We start from the raw sequence: 14,631 nt of genomic DNA on the forward strand, positions 1-14,631 counted from the left end.
TGACTTCTCTCGTCTTTTTCGAAGCCACCATAACAGTGTTATGTTTCTACTCCATAAATTCTTTTTGAACACGTGGAAACACAGTAACATTACAGCAACGTTAACTCTCTCTCTCTCTCTCTCTCTCTCTCTCTCTCTCTCTCTCCATTTTTTTTTCTATTCCTTGATTCTCTCTTTCTCAATCTTTGTTGTTTAGGTGTTTTTGACCCTCTCGCCCTATTTATGGTTTCAATTTACTAATATTATTATATATTGATACCCCTTTTGAGATTATTCCTCAATCTTGAGAAATTTGTCAAAACGAAAAGAAAGAAAGAAAAAGAAGTAATGCAAGCAATTCAGCCAGGAGTCAACAATGGAGTTGCTGATGGTTCTCCAGCAGAGGTTGGTTGGTCCTATTGAGTCCTCCATCTTTTTGAAATCTTTAAAGAGGTTTTCTTTGCTTGTTTTACTTAAAAACAAATAAAGAGTAGGTCTTCAACTTTATGTCGTCAAATCTTTATATCAATCTCTCTCTTTTAATGGGGTTGGCAAGGTCTTGCTGCTGAAATTAATTTGATTGTTTGTATAATTATTGGTTGGTTTGCCTGAGATTTATTAGATAGATACATAGATTTTCTGCTTTATTTTATTTATAGAACATTTCCTTCAGGGTATAAGAATATTTTGAACAAAATGTGGTGTGATTACTGCAAATTTAGTTAATTCTGGGTTTAGCCCCCTCACTTAACTGTAGTTGCGCGAGCCAAGGAGTGGAATTCATGTTTCTGGGAAGTGGGAAAAGCTATTTTAGGTTGTCATTAAGGTTTGATACGTCTATATATGTATAAAGCTTTTGTGTATTTCAGGCTATAAGAACTTGAATAGATCCTTGCTGGTGATGAAATGCCAATGAGACAGATGCTGGGATACATGAGAGTATTATGTCGTCTGTTATTCTGAAAATTTTAGTACTTGCAATTTTTTTGGACATCAGAATTATGAATACATTTTCTTTTTGCTTGTTGGCATTTAAGTGATAGTGCTTCTAGCAGTGCGGTTTTAAGATGACTGCTGCCCTTGGAATAGGTAAAGGAAACCTCCTGAAAATACGTTAGAGGTATTTCCTGCTTATATCTGATGGTCCCTAGTTTGCATTTTTAATTTTACAGCACGGCATGGCCTTTCTTCTTTGCTGGTGTAGTTAGAATAGTAGAGCTGTTTAGGAACAATCTGTTTTTGTTGAAACACTTCTAAAAATTGAATTGAAACTGATTCTGTGCAATTACTTTGCAGCTCACAACTCAATACATTTCCGTTCTTTTTTTCAGTTTTGGCCCCTTTGTTTGTGTGAACAGCATAGTTTTGGAAGGAGACTGGTGGAAATCACTTCCTAACCACGGTATTCAATTAGATTTTGTTCCCACAAGAAATGTGAATTATGTAGATCAGTAAAACCACATGATTCAAGTAATTAACTCCCTTCACCACTTGACCCAACTTCAAAGGAAGGTGGGAAAGGAAAATCATAATGGAAATGCTTAAAATTTAACCTAATTTTGATAGCTGTCTAAATGTATTCTATTCCTCCTTCATTTGTTTCAAGACTAAAAAAAACCTAAAACTCATTCCAAGAAAGCCTGATATCTAAGAAGCTAAGAATTTCCTCAAGGAACAAATTATATGTATGCATCTGGTTCATCTGGTGTTTGCAAGATTCACATGTGATTGTAATAGACTTGTCATTTATTCTTTTCTGGTGTGACATTTTTTTCTGGAAGCTAGTAAAGCAAATGACTGGGATCTACTATGTCCCGCTTGCAGGCTGATCCCAAAAATGCGGAACCCTCAAATGAAGTATTAAATCCAGAACCAAGTGAAAGACGCTCTGATCTTTCACTTCAAATCCCCCCTAGACCTGTAGGTTTTGGCAGTAGCTGTAGTGGGAAAGGCTTACTCCACTCTCAAAATTCATATAAAAGCAATTCACCAGGAAGCTTGTTGCAGACTTTCAGCTTGAAGCGAAAATCTGCTGCCCCTGATGGTGAGAAGAGTTCTCTCCTTAATTCAGACCACACGACAGCTCTAGATAGTCCTATCATGGCCAGCTTCAAGTCGGCTTTTTCTTGGGAAAGATGCACTTCTCTTCCTGTCATACCTGCATCAAACTTGTCCCCTTCCCCTTCTGTTTCCATGCCTGATTCAGCAATAATGCCTGTTGAATCTCATAAAATAAAAGTAAGCTATGATTTTCGCTGCTACCTTGTTTATGAACTCAAATCTTAATTCAAATCCTTTAGATTTTTTGAGAGATGATCCAAGAAGCAATTATTCAAGCAAGTAATTGTTGACTCCATATATATAAATATAATGCTTCGAAAAATGTTCATTATGATCTCTCTTTTTTCCCATAACAAGAAACAGAGATGCATGGTTTAGTAGCCTAGGGAAATTGTTGAAAAGAATAACTGAATAATTTTTTTGTTCAGAAAGTGGCTGGTCATGTGATTCCAAGGTCCCTTTCTGTTCCTGGGCGAAATGTTGTTATTGTCCAATCTGCATCTTTTGCTACTCATGATGAGCATGTTGCAACAGATCCTAGCAATGGTATGTACTAGCACATATGTTGCTTCATTTCCTTATTTCTATTGCTCCTTAAAACTATTGCTTTATCAAGCTCCCTAACTTGCTCCTCAACTCATATAATTAGGAATTGCATAATGTGACTAAATTTAATGCTGTAGATGGGTTAATTGATGAGATCTTTTTGCCTTTGATCATGTCTATTTAAGTTCCTCACCTTTTATGTTTTTATTTTTATATTTTCGTGTTTGAAATTTTATAAATCTAATAAATCCTAGAAAATTTAAAAAATCAAAGGAGGAATACAATAAAAATAATTTTACCAAATGTCATGAGATTTGAGAAAAAACTTGCCATCAAGTTTATTGCAGAAATTGAGCTCTCCCATGTCAAATGAATAGACACTAGGAATATACTCATGGAACTAACCCTTTCATAAAGCAACTCGTCCTTGACCCCACCCTTTTAAACATACTATTAGTGTTTTGGTTGGGCAAAGAAAAACCTCAATCTGCTGAGGTATTTTTCTATCCCTTGGAAGTCCACATATGACTTCTTAATGGTTGCAAAATCTATGAAATCTAGTTATTTAAAGACATGTCCTCTACATATTGTTGAATAGGTTCCACTAAAATTTTCCTTTAAGCTTATTTCCATAAGAGAAAAATCCTCCATTTCTTGTGGTCACAGGTAGCGGCTTTATCAAATTTATTTGCATCATTAAATTTGGAAGTGTCTATGACAACCTTTTGAAATCTTTACCTGCTAAAAAGACCATCTCACTTGTACATTTGTTTTCCTTGCATGGTTTGTTGTTAATAAAGTCATCACATGAAGCAGCTACTTTGTTTACTATTATGTAAGCTCCAATTGTAGCTTTAGGCTTCATAAATCACATTGTAATCCATGGGAATAAAACCATCTCTTACCTCTCATCTTATACGACATTTTTTGCTATCAAAGTATCTTGGACTTGTTTCCATCACGAAGAAGCTCTTCCTTTCAATTTGTTCTCAGCCAATTGTGCAATCTTCCCATTTGATAGTCTTGCATATTCGATTATTCTATCACAATTAGCAAGCTAGTCTATAAGTTCTTCAATACTCGGATCTCTGTTGAAAGTTGCCAACATCAATCTTCAATTGAAATTTGTTGGGATCATAATTAAATCTATTATACTTGTGCCTATTATGATCATCAATCAAAATATATTTAGTGAAATTTGTTGTATTATTAGCAAGCTAGTCTGTAAGTTTCAACACTTAGATCTCTGCTGAAAGTTGCCAACATCAATCTTCAATCAAAATTTGTTGGGACCACAGTTAAATTATCATACTTGTCCCTATTTTGATCTTCAATCGAAATTTATTTAAAAGCAGGAACATGACCACAAATAGGCTGACTATGAGCTCCTTTGCTAGTGCAGCATCTATTGTATCCATGATACCTGTTGGCATCTAACATCAAGACATTGGGACTTTCTTCGGTCATTGCAAAACTCTCAATGAGTGACTCTAAGTAACTGCCATACCTATGGTGTATTGACGCTGTCCTTCGGACTCACACAGTGTCCTAGATGGCTTGCATCCCTTGACGTGTGTCACTGGGTTGGTTGCTATCACTCATCCATCAATCAAGCTAAACTTGCTTTGATACCACTTGATGGAACATACAGTTGCACTCAAAAATCCTAAAAAAACAAACACAACAAAGTTTAGGAGAACTCACAAAAATCTTAATTATTCATCAATGTTTTGATTGCCAAAAGACTCGTACAACTAGGAAACTTATTAATACTAAACATTGGAAATGGAATAAAATGAAATAAAATCTTAAAATAATTACCAATTTTCTAATAAACCACTTGTTTAATTAAATAAAGCTGACAAATACTAAAAATTCTTAAAATTTAAAAAAGGAATACAATAAAAAATAATTATGTCAAAATTCATGTGATTTGCATTCTGCCTAAGAGAAGGGGGGCAGGGTGGTATTGTCGGGTAGTCCAATGAAGATACATAATTCAAGTATTTTAGTACCTTCTATAGGTCCTGATTCTGGGTTCCCATTGGATGCTATTCAAACTCGGTGTCTTCCAGTCTACTACTTGGGAGTTGGGAGTTATGGACCCCATGCTCTCAAGTGTTGTCATCACGTGGTTTCTCTGGTGTTAGCTCATCATATCAGATTGTAATGTCAATGAACTCTTTATACCCGTGATCCTTGCATTGCTATCCTTCCACCATATCCTTGAGTAACTTTGCTATTTAGCAGATCAAATAACACCTGTTCCAATGCAAGCCGATGATGAAGAAATTGCTGAAGAGGAAGCTGTATGTAGGATCTGTTTTGATGTATGTGAAGAAGGAAATACACTCAAAATGGAATGCAGTTGCAAAGGTGACCTCAGACTTGTACATGAAGACTGTGCAATTAAGTGGTTTAGCACCAAAGGAAACAAGTATTGTGATGTATGCGGGCAAGAAGTTAAGAACTTGCCTGTAACTTTGCTGCGGACAACAAGCTTAGCCCAAAGAAATAACAGACAGGAACAGAGTCGCCAGAGGTTGCAGCGAATAAGGTAATACAAGCTGGCATCATAGTCATAGATCTATTTGCCTTATCTTTAACATCATGATTCCATGATGTCCTTATGCATGACATCTTGGGTGAGAGAAATCTGCTTCAAGTTTCAGTCACAGCCAGTTAGTCATGAATTTTCACTTTCCACTTTCTACTAATTTTATTTTTTAGTTATTATGGTGTTTGATGCAGTGCCTGGCAGGACTTTGTTGTGCTTGTCTTAATTAGCACCATATGCTATTTCTTCTTCTTGGAGCAAGTGTTGGTATGTTGTTTTCCTGCTGTAGAAAAATGTAGAATTAACAAATTTATATTATTGTGAAAACTAGAAGGTTCCATTATATCTTGTTCTGATGAGTTCTACTGTATACATGCCTGTTTAGGTTCATCTAGTTGGTTTAGGTTGTGATACTGTGCTGATCAAAACAAATAAGACTGTTGACTAGGTCCCTTTAATTATGATCTGAAGAAAGCTTGCCTAGGCTCAGAAGTAAAAATAGGAGAGCATAATAGTGATATTGTATGGAAAATGTTGAGAAGGCGCATGACTAGAACTTTTTGTAGTTTATCTTTAAGAGCAGAAATGCTGATCATGTGTATTAAAACTCTGCAGATTCGTGACATGAAGACTCAAGCAATTATAGTTGCTGCACCATTTGCATTTACATTGGGCCTTTTGTCATCTATCTTTGCGGTCATTCTAGGTATATTCTGAGCCTTGAATTTACAGAACTTTGATTTTAATTGGAGTTTTCATGCTAAATGCTTTCATGACTTGCAGCAATCAGAGAGTATATATGGACATATGCTGCACTTGAGTTTGCATCTGTGGCCATCACTGTCCACATATTCTACAGTATGGTGAGTCATATCTGTTAGTTCATTTCATAACCGTGAAGATGCAAAGATAATCATGGTTAAAGGCACGGGATATGCTGGATGAATTAAAGATAATCATGGTTAAAGGCATAGGCAATGCTAGATAATCAAATAAGACAAACTTCAATTAAGAATTTAAGAAAACTACAAGTTGAGTCCATTCTTGGAACAAATTTCACTAAAAGCTATCATAATTTAGGTTAATGATTTTGTTTGGTATTCTGGGTAGAAGCTTTACTGACTAACTTCTGCACGTGATGATCAAGTACCATGTGACCTGAGATTTTATTTTCTTTTATCGCATTGTAATTTCTAATACCCTGAGCTTGTGTTTTGAATGTGTCTCTCTCATGTTATCTTCCCTGGCATTGCTTTGCTGGTTCCTACTCATTAGGTTAGTGAGGAATATGATAGTTTGTTTCAGCCAAACTTAATTCCCATCTCTGTTGAATATTTTGGTCTTCTAAGTGTTGCAAATTGCCCTGGCTTGAAGGTTCCCTGGCTAGAAAAGAAGGCGAAACTTTTCTTTCAGGTTTCTGTAAGTAAATAATTAAGGGAGGAAAAAATAATGCATTAGTTATAAACCATAAAGCCAATAAAAGGCATTGATTATTTAAGTTGTTGAGCCTCTGAGATACAGAAAGCTCTAAATCAACCTGCATGGCAATGGTGGAAAAAGAAAAGAAATTTTGGTAAATTTCTGCACCATGTTTTTTTTTTTTTACATTACCATGTCAAGTTTAAAAGTTCGAGATGACTCCCAACCCCAAATTTTCTGGCATTATTGATATTGATTCATGTTGATTTGAAGCCTGGATTATACTGATTGAATCATCTGAAAACTATTGTTGCAGCTTCATCTGAAGATCATTTATGCGATACTCCTTTCATCTGTTTTGGGCTTTGGGATAGCTATGAGCCTCAACTCATTGTACTTTCAATATTATGCTTGGCGAGTTCAGGTCGGTCAGAACCAGAACCAGAACCCAAATCCAGTATGAGTGAGGTCTAGCATATTATGCTCGTGATAGATTTATGGTGTGCATATCTGTTGTTTATCACCACCCAGTTAACTTGGAAACAGACTAAGAAATACCAGACAGTAAGTTCTTGTTCTTAGACAATTTCGAGGTATGTTGCCAAATGAAGGAAATTCACATGCATGATCCCTAGCTTTGTCCAGCTCTTTTCTTTCTTGTGCAATGGGCTTTGTTTTTGTAAATATCATGGAGGATGAAAGGGCTTCTGTTCATGAAGCTGGAGAAATTATTTAACATCACTGGCTTGACGATTGCTGCTAATGGATGCCCTAGGATACAAATTTCTCCATGTACCAAAACCAGAAAATACAACGTAAGGTAGCGTAGGAATTATAACCGGCCTGGTTTATGACTCGGTGCAAGGCTCACCTGTTCGCCGGACCGGGACCGGGCTAGGTTTAATAATTGTATTAGCAAGTTTTGCTTCATTTATTTTCATAATATGTTCTCCTGTGTTCAGTTTAATTTAGTTTAAAGCATTAAAAACTTGTCATGTTAGGAATCATTTTGGATAAGTATGACAGTGACCTACGTTAGTGCAGTCCTTGCTTCATTTTCCTTTCCTAGGTTTTGATTATAGGTTTATTTTAGGGGCATTTGTTTGGTGTGGAAATCACTTTTTAAATTTTCATGTATGTTTTTGTTATTTGAAAAGTTGGTCAACAGAAAATATTTTCCAGTTAAAATTTTTTTATCTTGGTTTTCAGAAAAGTTTTTTCTTTTTATTTTGGATGGAAAACACTTTCTGGAAGTTGTGAAAATTTTAAAAATATCATATTATTTGTTGATTATATCAAATTTGATCCTTAAATTTTTAATTGCTATATATATTTTGTTTTTAAATATTGTTTTTTAATTTCGTTCCTTAGAATTTAATTTTTATATTAACTTGGGTCCTCATTTTTATAATTGTTATTTGTTTTTCTCTTATTATTTTTTAATTGAAATTTTTTATCTATCAAATTTGGTCCTCATTCTTTTGATTGTTACTTATTTTATTTGAAATAATTTATGAAATGGTAATTATTATTATTTTAATTTCTTGATCTTTTAATTTTTTTATTTATTAGATTTGATCTCTATTATTTTGATTATTATTTATTTTATTTGAGATAATTTATGAATTTTTTTTAATTTCATGCTTATTTAATTTTTTTAATTTGTAAGATTTGTTCCTCATTATTTTAATAAATTTTTTTTAAAATAAAATATTAATAAATTATTTTTCAGTTTATTTTTCATGATATAATCAAATAATAGAAAGTATTTTTCAATTTATTTTTTATTATATTATTAAATATCAAAAAATAATTTATTTTCTTGAAATTTACTTCATAAAAAAAAATTATTTTCCACAAACAAATGGGGCTAATATTTCAGTTTGATTCAACCTCCAGTGATCAGGAGGAGGTAATGATGCAAGGGAAATTTGAATTTCAGTGTCTTTTTTCTTCGAGAATAAATATAAATTTCAAAGCCTTTTGTTTTCTTCTCAAAAGAAAAATATCAATGCCTTTTTAGCTTGTGCTCTGAAGGTAAACTAGTTCTCTTCGTACATTTATTATTCAATTACATTTAACGTTTTTCATTAATATTTAATAAACATAACAAATTTGGGTGACATAGTAAACTCGGTTTGGTTCATGATTTAGTTCAAGATTTAATTTATAGATTGGACAGGTTAATTTAAGTCAATTAAAATAATATAATTTTATTTTTTTTTAATAAAAACACAATGTCTTTTTGGAATAAAAATTAAATTGGATTTTGATTGCGTTGAGGGTTGATCTATTAAATTAATCATTCTTGTCGTTTTTTTATTGGATTAGGGGTGGGTCAACTGGGATTCAAGTTGACTCCTCGGTTCTTAAATAATTGGAAACTAAGACCACAAAACTGTCTTCGTAACAAAATTAATTCCGTTAAAGCTCCTAATGTCATTAAACTGGACATTTACTGAGGGATTACAGAAGTGTTTTCAATATATTTTACCCTAATCATGGATCAATCAAATTTAGAAGTAATGCAACTGCTAATAATATTTTGAGAGCATAAACCTTTCAGATTTTTGTATTTGAGTCTCTATTTTTATTTATTTCATTAATGTTTGCCAACTTTCAAAAAAATTTAATCAATTCCCTCTTTTAGGTTTAAAAGATAATGTTGTCGTTAAATTGACACATGGCACACTAATATATCCATAGATTAAAAGTGAATTTTTTTAATTTATTACTATTAAGTATTTTTTTTATGTTATTTCAATGTTTATAATTTAGTTTGTTTTAAATTAAGTATCTTAACTTTCAATGATTTATTTGACCAGATAAATAAATTAATTAAATGGTGGTGAGTGTTCCTTTGTAGTGTGAATTTGTATTTATAATTGTTAATTTGTGTCCAAGTGGAGAATATGGAATGAATCTAATTATCTAAGCTGTTATTCTTCATTTTATCTATATATAATTTAGTATAGGTTGTGTTCATAAGATCATCAAAGGGCATTTGGTCTAGTGGTATGATTCTCGCTTAGGGTGCGAGAGGTCCCGAGTTCAATTCTCGGAATGCCCCCTTCCTTTTTCTTTTCTGTGGATTCACTCCACGCAAGACGAAGCTGTTGATTATGGAGGGGTGGTAGAGAAGAGGCCAGGGCTTGCAGCAGCCTTTTTTTTGCTGTTTCTTTTTTCTCGCCGAAGACAGGCACCCTTTTTTTTTAATTCAAAAACATAATAATAATAAAAAAAACAAGTCCACTGAATTTACGAGCAACCAAGTTAATGTTCCCAGGAGAATACTGGAATTTTGTTCCTGGCATGGGTATTAAGCATGAGAGGAATTAGAAGAAAAGACGCTGCAAACTAAATTGAGTTCGGCCTAATCATGAGTATTTTCAAGATTAAAATCTAGAGCATGTTCAATGCATTGGTTCAACCTTACAAAAGAAATACGATCACTATTGAAGCATGATAAAAAAAAAATCTAGCAAAAATATACAGCATCAGACTTGTCAACCTGTGATTTCAATTCAGGGCAAAATAATGAACAGGCAATGCTGGATGATCAAGTTCCCAGAAGCCTCCGAGACTGCCACCCCTCTCTTCTGTCAGTCGAAAAGCAGGAATTTGATGGTAGAATCTAAGCAGCTCAGTACAGAGAAACTCCCATGGCAAGCACTTATCTGAAAACCATTTTGATCAAGGACTTCCACCACATCATATTCACAATTTTCCAAGTCGGAACTTTTAAATTTCAGGGGACCAGTTCTTGTACAAAGACCAAACTTCACCTTTCCCTAACAAAATGGTGTTTTCATTTTTCTTACCAGCAGATTCTCCAGTCATGCAATTGGAAAATAAATCAGTAGATGAATAGGGCTGCTTTTCCATTTTTTGCCTTAATAATCCACAATATATAGGCATTTCCCAAATTCACTCTGACAAACCTTGGTCAGAGTGAATTTCATAATTTGACCATGGTACTTTAGCAAGCCATCCTCATCACTGAACGGTGACCAGATATGACCAACCTGGAACTTTTCAATTGATTTCTCGGCACAAAGTTGAAAAATTCTGGTTCTGGAATTTCAAAAGCAACTTGAGCAGAAGCTCAATTAATACTGCCATCTCCTGTGATGCTGTCACAATCATCCTCAGATAGAAGAATGGTCCCCTTCGTGTCAGCCTAATGCATCACTTTGACTGAAGATCTCGAACAAAAACCATTACAACGAGCATTGCCAATCTAATCTCTGAAATCTTCAGTATTGGCAGTCTCTAAAACTTTATTAGGCAAAGAAGCTGGATCAAGAACAAATGATCCCTTTTGCACACCTTCTCTTTCCTCGCCTGTCAGTTTGAATGATGGAATCATGTGAGATAACCGGAATAATTCACGTGGAGGAATTTCAAACACGTCCAACCCTTCCTTTCAAATTCGACAAAAAAGGCTCACAAAGCCCTTCACTTTACCCAAGAAGGTAACATGTGCACGAGCACCCTCAGCATATTCAGACAATATCTCAACAAACTCATAATCATACTCCTGATGACTATCTGCATCAGATTTCCATTTGATATCCCAATTCTTGAAGAGGGCCCAAGTCTCACCCTTTCTAGGAAATATCTTGTAAGTATCTCTTGGGCCACCTTCTTCCAAATCAATCGGGTGAGAGAACATTAGCCTCTTGTCACTGTACAGGGATTTTCCATATTTGAACTTACCACAAGCCACAGGCAAGCCCTCCTTGACCCATTCAAAATCATCATGATCATCTGGGTGTGCTTCTAGCCAGGTTATCTGCAAATTGAACCCAGGAGACATCACTTTCTTGATTTGAGCATAAAATCTAGGCATGGCATCCAGGGTGTCATAAACAGCCCATACCTGCCCCCCAAAAAAGCACTCCATCCCGGTCTTTGTCAAAGTCATGGAAATCAGGATCAGGACAGTCGTATGAATCCGGATTTGATGTTGATTTTGAGGGTGAATCTGATGAGAAATGGATGAGTCTCAGAATTTTTCTGACAGCCATTTGTCTCTACCTTTTCTTTTCCCTTCACATTATCGGTCTCCTGGATTCCATTACTTTCTTCCTGTTTCAGGACATTGTCATCTTTCACATCAGCAGCCACACTGGATTGATACACATCCTCCTCCATTCCATTTCCATTCTCCTCTTCAGTGGCACAGAATGATTCACTCCCCTAGGTCTTTTTTGGATCTCTCACAAAGTCTTCATCGTCACTCAGATTTTCCTTATAAGAAACATGCCGCTTGTTACGTCCAGATCGTCTTGGGCACTCTCCTTTATATTCAAAATTCACCTCAGGCTTAAAATCACCATCTTCCTCGCTAACCATGTCTTCTTCAGAATCAGTTCCAGTGTCGCAACTTTCACTAGACTCCTCTTCTTGCTTCCTCTTCCTTTTACCATTTACCTTTTCTGAACGGAACTCTGTTTTAGATGGCTCAGAACTCAAATTTTCTCGCCGTCCTAATTCAACTTTGCTAGCAGTCTGATTTGGGACATTCTTCCTTTGCCAAAATGATGATTGATTCATGTTACTTGATGCTGGAGGCCCCTGTCCACTCCTTTCATACGCAATAAAAGATTTTTTGCAACTCTGACACACAAGAGGTTTGTTAATAATTTCTGTGTAATACTGGTATCTTACAGTACAAAATGGACAGGCGGTCCAGAAAGTCGGCCGTCCATTAGAGGAATCACGTTGAGAGGCTGGCTGTTGCGATTGCCTGTGATGAGGATTGAAGCCAGTAAAGTTTGAACTGTGGGTTGCCTTCTGTGGGGGCCAGTATCGTTGTGCAGGTTTACTCATAAAAGCTTTGCGTTTAATATCATGCAAGGACCGTTTTCCTTTGTCTAAAAGCACTTTTTGAGCATCCATAATTAACTTAAAAGCAGATTCTGCACCGGGGAACTGATTTTTGTCGGGATGAAGTTGGAGAGCAAACTTCCTGTACTGCTTCTTGATAGTTGCCTCGTCAGCTGTCTCTTCAGTCTGAAGGATGCCGTACCAGTCCATCTCAGTCCCAAACGGTTTTTTATCAGCGGCACAATGTACATCACAAACAGTTAGCATCTGAGAAACGTTCTCTAAATCATTATAAAGTTGTTGGGCTTTAAGTGCAGTTCTACGAGCTGTTGGAAAATCCTTCTTTACCATCAAACTCTCAGCGATGCCCTTCACCCTGAAGGCCTCTTCTTTGTTGCACTCCATCACTAAATTCAGATGACCAGGTTGAAAAACAGAGCTTCCAAAAACCCACGAAAAATCCACTTTCAACTCTCACATCCACATAAGCCCTGCAGATTTGTACGGATGGAACATAAATAAGAACCCTGCAGATTTGTACGGATGGAACATAAATAAGAACCCTGCAGATTTGTACGGATGGAACATAAATAAGAACTATCATTAACTTAGAAAACAAGAGAGGTGCTGTCAGAGTAATTGACATTGTCTTTAGGCTTCCAGCCACCGTAAGTAACAAAACATATATGAATCACAGAGAATAATAGAGAATGAGCATCGCATATACACATCTAAAGGATCTATGAGCAATTTTCACAAATATTCACCCTGCAAATCTAAACCTGAAAAAAAAACACACACACACACACATGCGTCTGCGGATGAAACACCGAAACACCAACCCTATCTGATTTCAACCGATTCCAAGTCCAATGTAACAAACTTTGCATCCATAAGCTCAAGTTTCAAATTTTAAAAAATCAAAATAGTTTCTAACAAGCAAACATCAGTAGATGACATAAAAATACATGACATGAACAGGCGATCCAAAAAAGTGACATGCTTTCCAATGTTAAACTACACAAACAGGAAATTCAACAAACCAACGTTCGATAACTGATCACTAAATTACAATAACATGACAAGACATAGACCAATTCAAGTGCTCTACTTCTAACCTACCGCCATTTTGATAGTGAAAACATAAACCACCTATAATTTCACTCCAGTGAAACTAAGCAAGCTTCATACAGTCATAGCCCTAAACCCTCTTCCCATATTTCAGAAAAAATGGGACCCTTACCCCTATAAATTAATAAACAACTTGCACGTGCAAATGAAGCAGAACCAGAAACAATGCAGCCTTAAAATCCCTTACAAAAAGGATAATTAAGGTGGATAGTTGATTAAAAAAAAAAAAACTTTTGGGTACAAAAACTACAAGAGAAGAAAGGAAATTACCTGTTTGTTTCAAAGAAAGGAAACCACAGGGAAACCTGGGAGTGAAGCAGAGCAAAGCATTAGGGCCAACAGATCTTGTGAAGAAGAGGAGTTGATTTATTTGGAATGATAATTGTTGCAACTTTGACCTGATTTCTCGATTGGGAGTCCTCCATGCTTGAGGTAGATAGAAATTGTTATTGCAAAATTTAGAAGTTGAAGGGCTCTTTTGTTGTTTCTCTGCGCACTTTTCTTGCTACTATACCCTTGTGATTTTCATAATTTGCAAATTAGGGTCTCTCTGGTTGAAAATTTATTGGCAATCATAATCATGGTTGTCAAACTAATCTCATGATATATATAACTTGACCGATGGATCAAATAATTAGGTCAACTTGAAGGTTGAAGTTTTTTTCCATTTTCTCATAGCAAAAAAATCAAATAAAAAAGTTTTTTTTTGTTTTTACGTTATTGACCTTGATAGACATCTAATGATATGAATTTAATTAAAAACTTGAACTGCCTTAAAAAATCGAGTTTTATGGCAATTATGATAATAAACATACCAAGTAAGAATAATAAATTAGTTTGACATAGTTTTAAGTTTCCTTGGCTAGAGAGCAAGCTGGAAGCTGTGTATTCAGGTTAATAATATGTTTAATAGATGAACATAACAAGGAAAGCATTTAGTTGGAACTTTGAATTCCAACTCAACTGCATGCTTCCACTTCCAAATTTGTTCGTTTTTCCCCAACATCTGCTTCCTACTTTGAGCGGAGAAGCATTTATAAAGTACAACAAGGCACTGGTGCTGCTTGGATATGGAATCATTCGGAACAGAATGCCTAGATGGTGAG

At 35.3% G+C, this 14,631-nt stretch overlaps 1 protein-coding gene, 1 non-coding gene and 1 pseudogene across 4 annotated transcripts; 2 read left to right on the plus strand and 1 right to left on the minus strand.

Annotated features, from left to right (window-relative positions):
• The first annotated feature begins 89 nt into the window (after window positions 1-89).
• LOC133704484 (uncharacterized) lies at window positions 90-7,529 on the plus strand. 3 transcript variants are annotated; one of them, XM_062129313.1, is made up of 8 exons: window positions 90-384; window positions 1,804-2,217; window positions 2,469-2,586; window positions 4,834-5,143; window positions 5,338-5,410; window positions 5,759-5,849; window positions 5,927-6,006; window positions 6,879-7,529. In XM_062129313.1, exons 1-8 carry the CDS (start codon window positions 328-330, stop codon window positions 7,023-7,025), a joined length of 1,290 nt encoding a protein of 429 aa, XP_061985297.1. In that variant the 5' UTR covers window positions 90-327; the 3' UTR covers window positions 7,026-7,529. The 3 variants fall into 3 exon arrangements, with proteins under 3 accessions (XP_061985297.1, XP_061985298.1, XP_061985299.1); XM_062129314.1 differs by having other exon boundaries at window positions 94-384; window positions 4,837-5,143; XM_062129315.1 differs by lacking the exon at window positions 1,804-2,217 and having other exon boundaries at window positions 98-384; window positions 4,837-5,143.
• A 2,031-nt stretch (window positions 7,530-9,560) lies between these two features.
• TRNAP-AGG (transfer RNA proline (anticodon AGG)) lies at window positions 9,561-9,632 on the plus strand. Its single transcript has one exon. It is a non-coding gene; the product is annotated as a tRNA-Pro (tRNA).
• Window positions 9,633-9,897: 265 nt separating this feature from the next.
• On the minus strand, window positions 9,898-14,097 carry LOC133704345 (uncharacterized; annotated as a pseudogene).
• Window positions 14,098-14,631: the final 534 nt, after the last annotated feature.

The sequence above is a fragment of the Populus nigra genome, chromosome 10 (genome assembly GCF_951802175.1).
Source record: "Populus nigra chromosome 10, ddPopNigr1.1, whole genome shotgun sequence".
Taxonomy (NCBI): domain Eukaryota; kingdom Viridiplantae; phylum Streptophyta; class Magnoliopsida; order Malpighiales; family Salicaceae; genus Populus; species Populus nigra.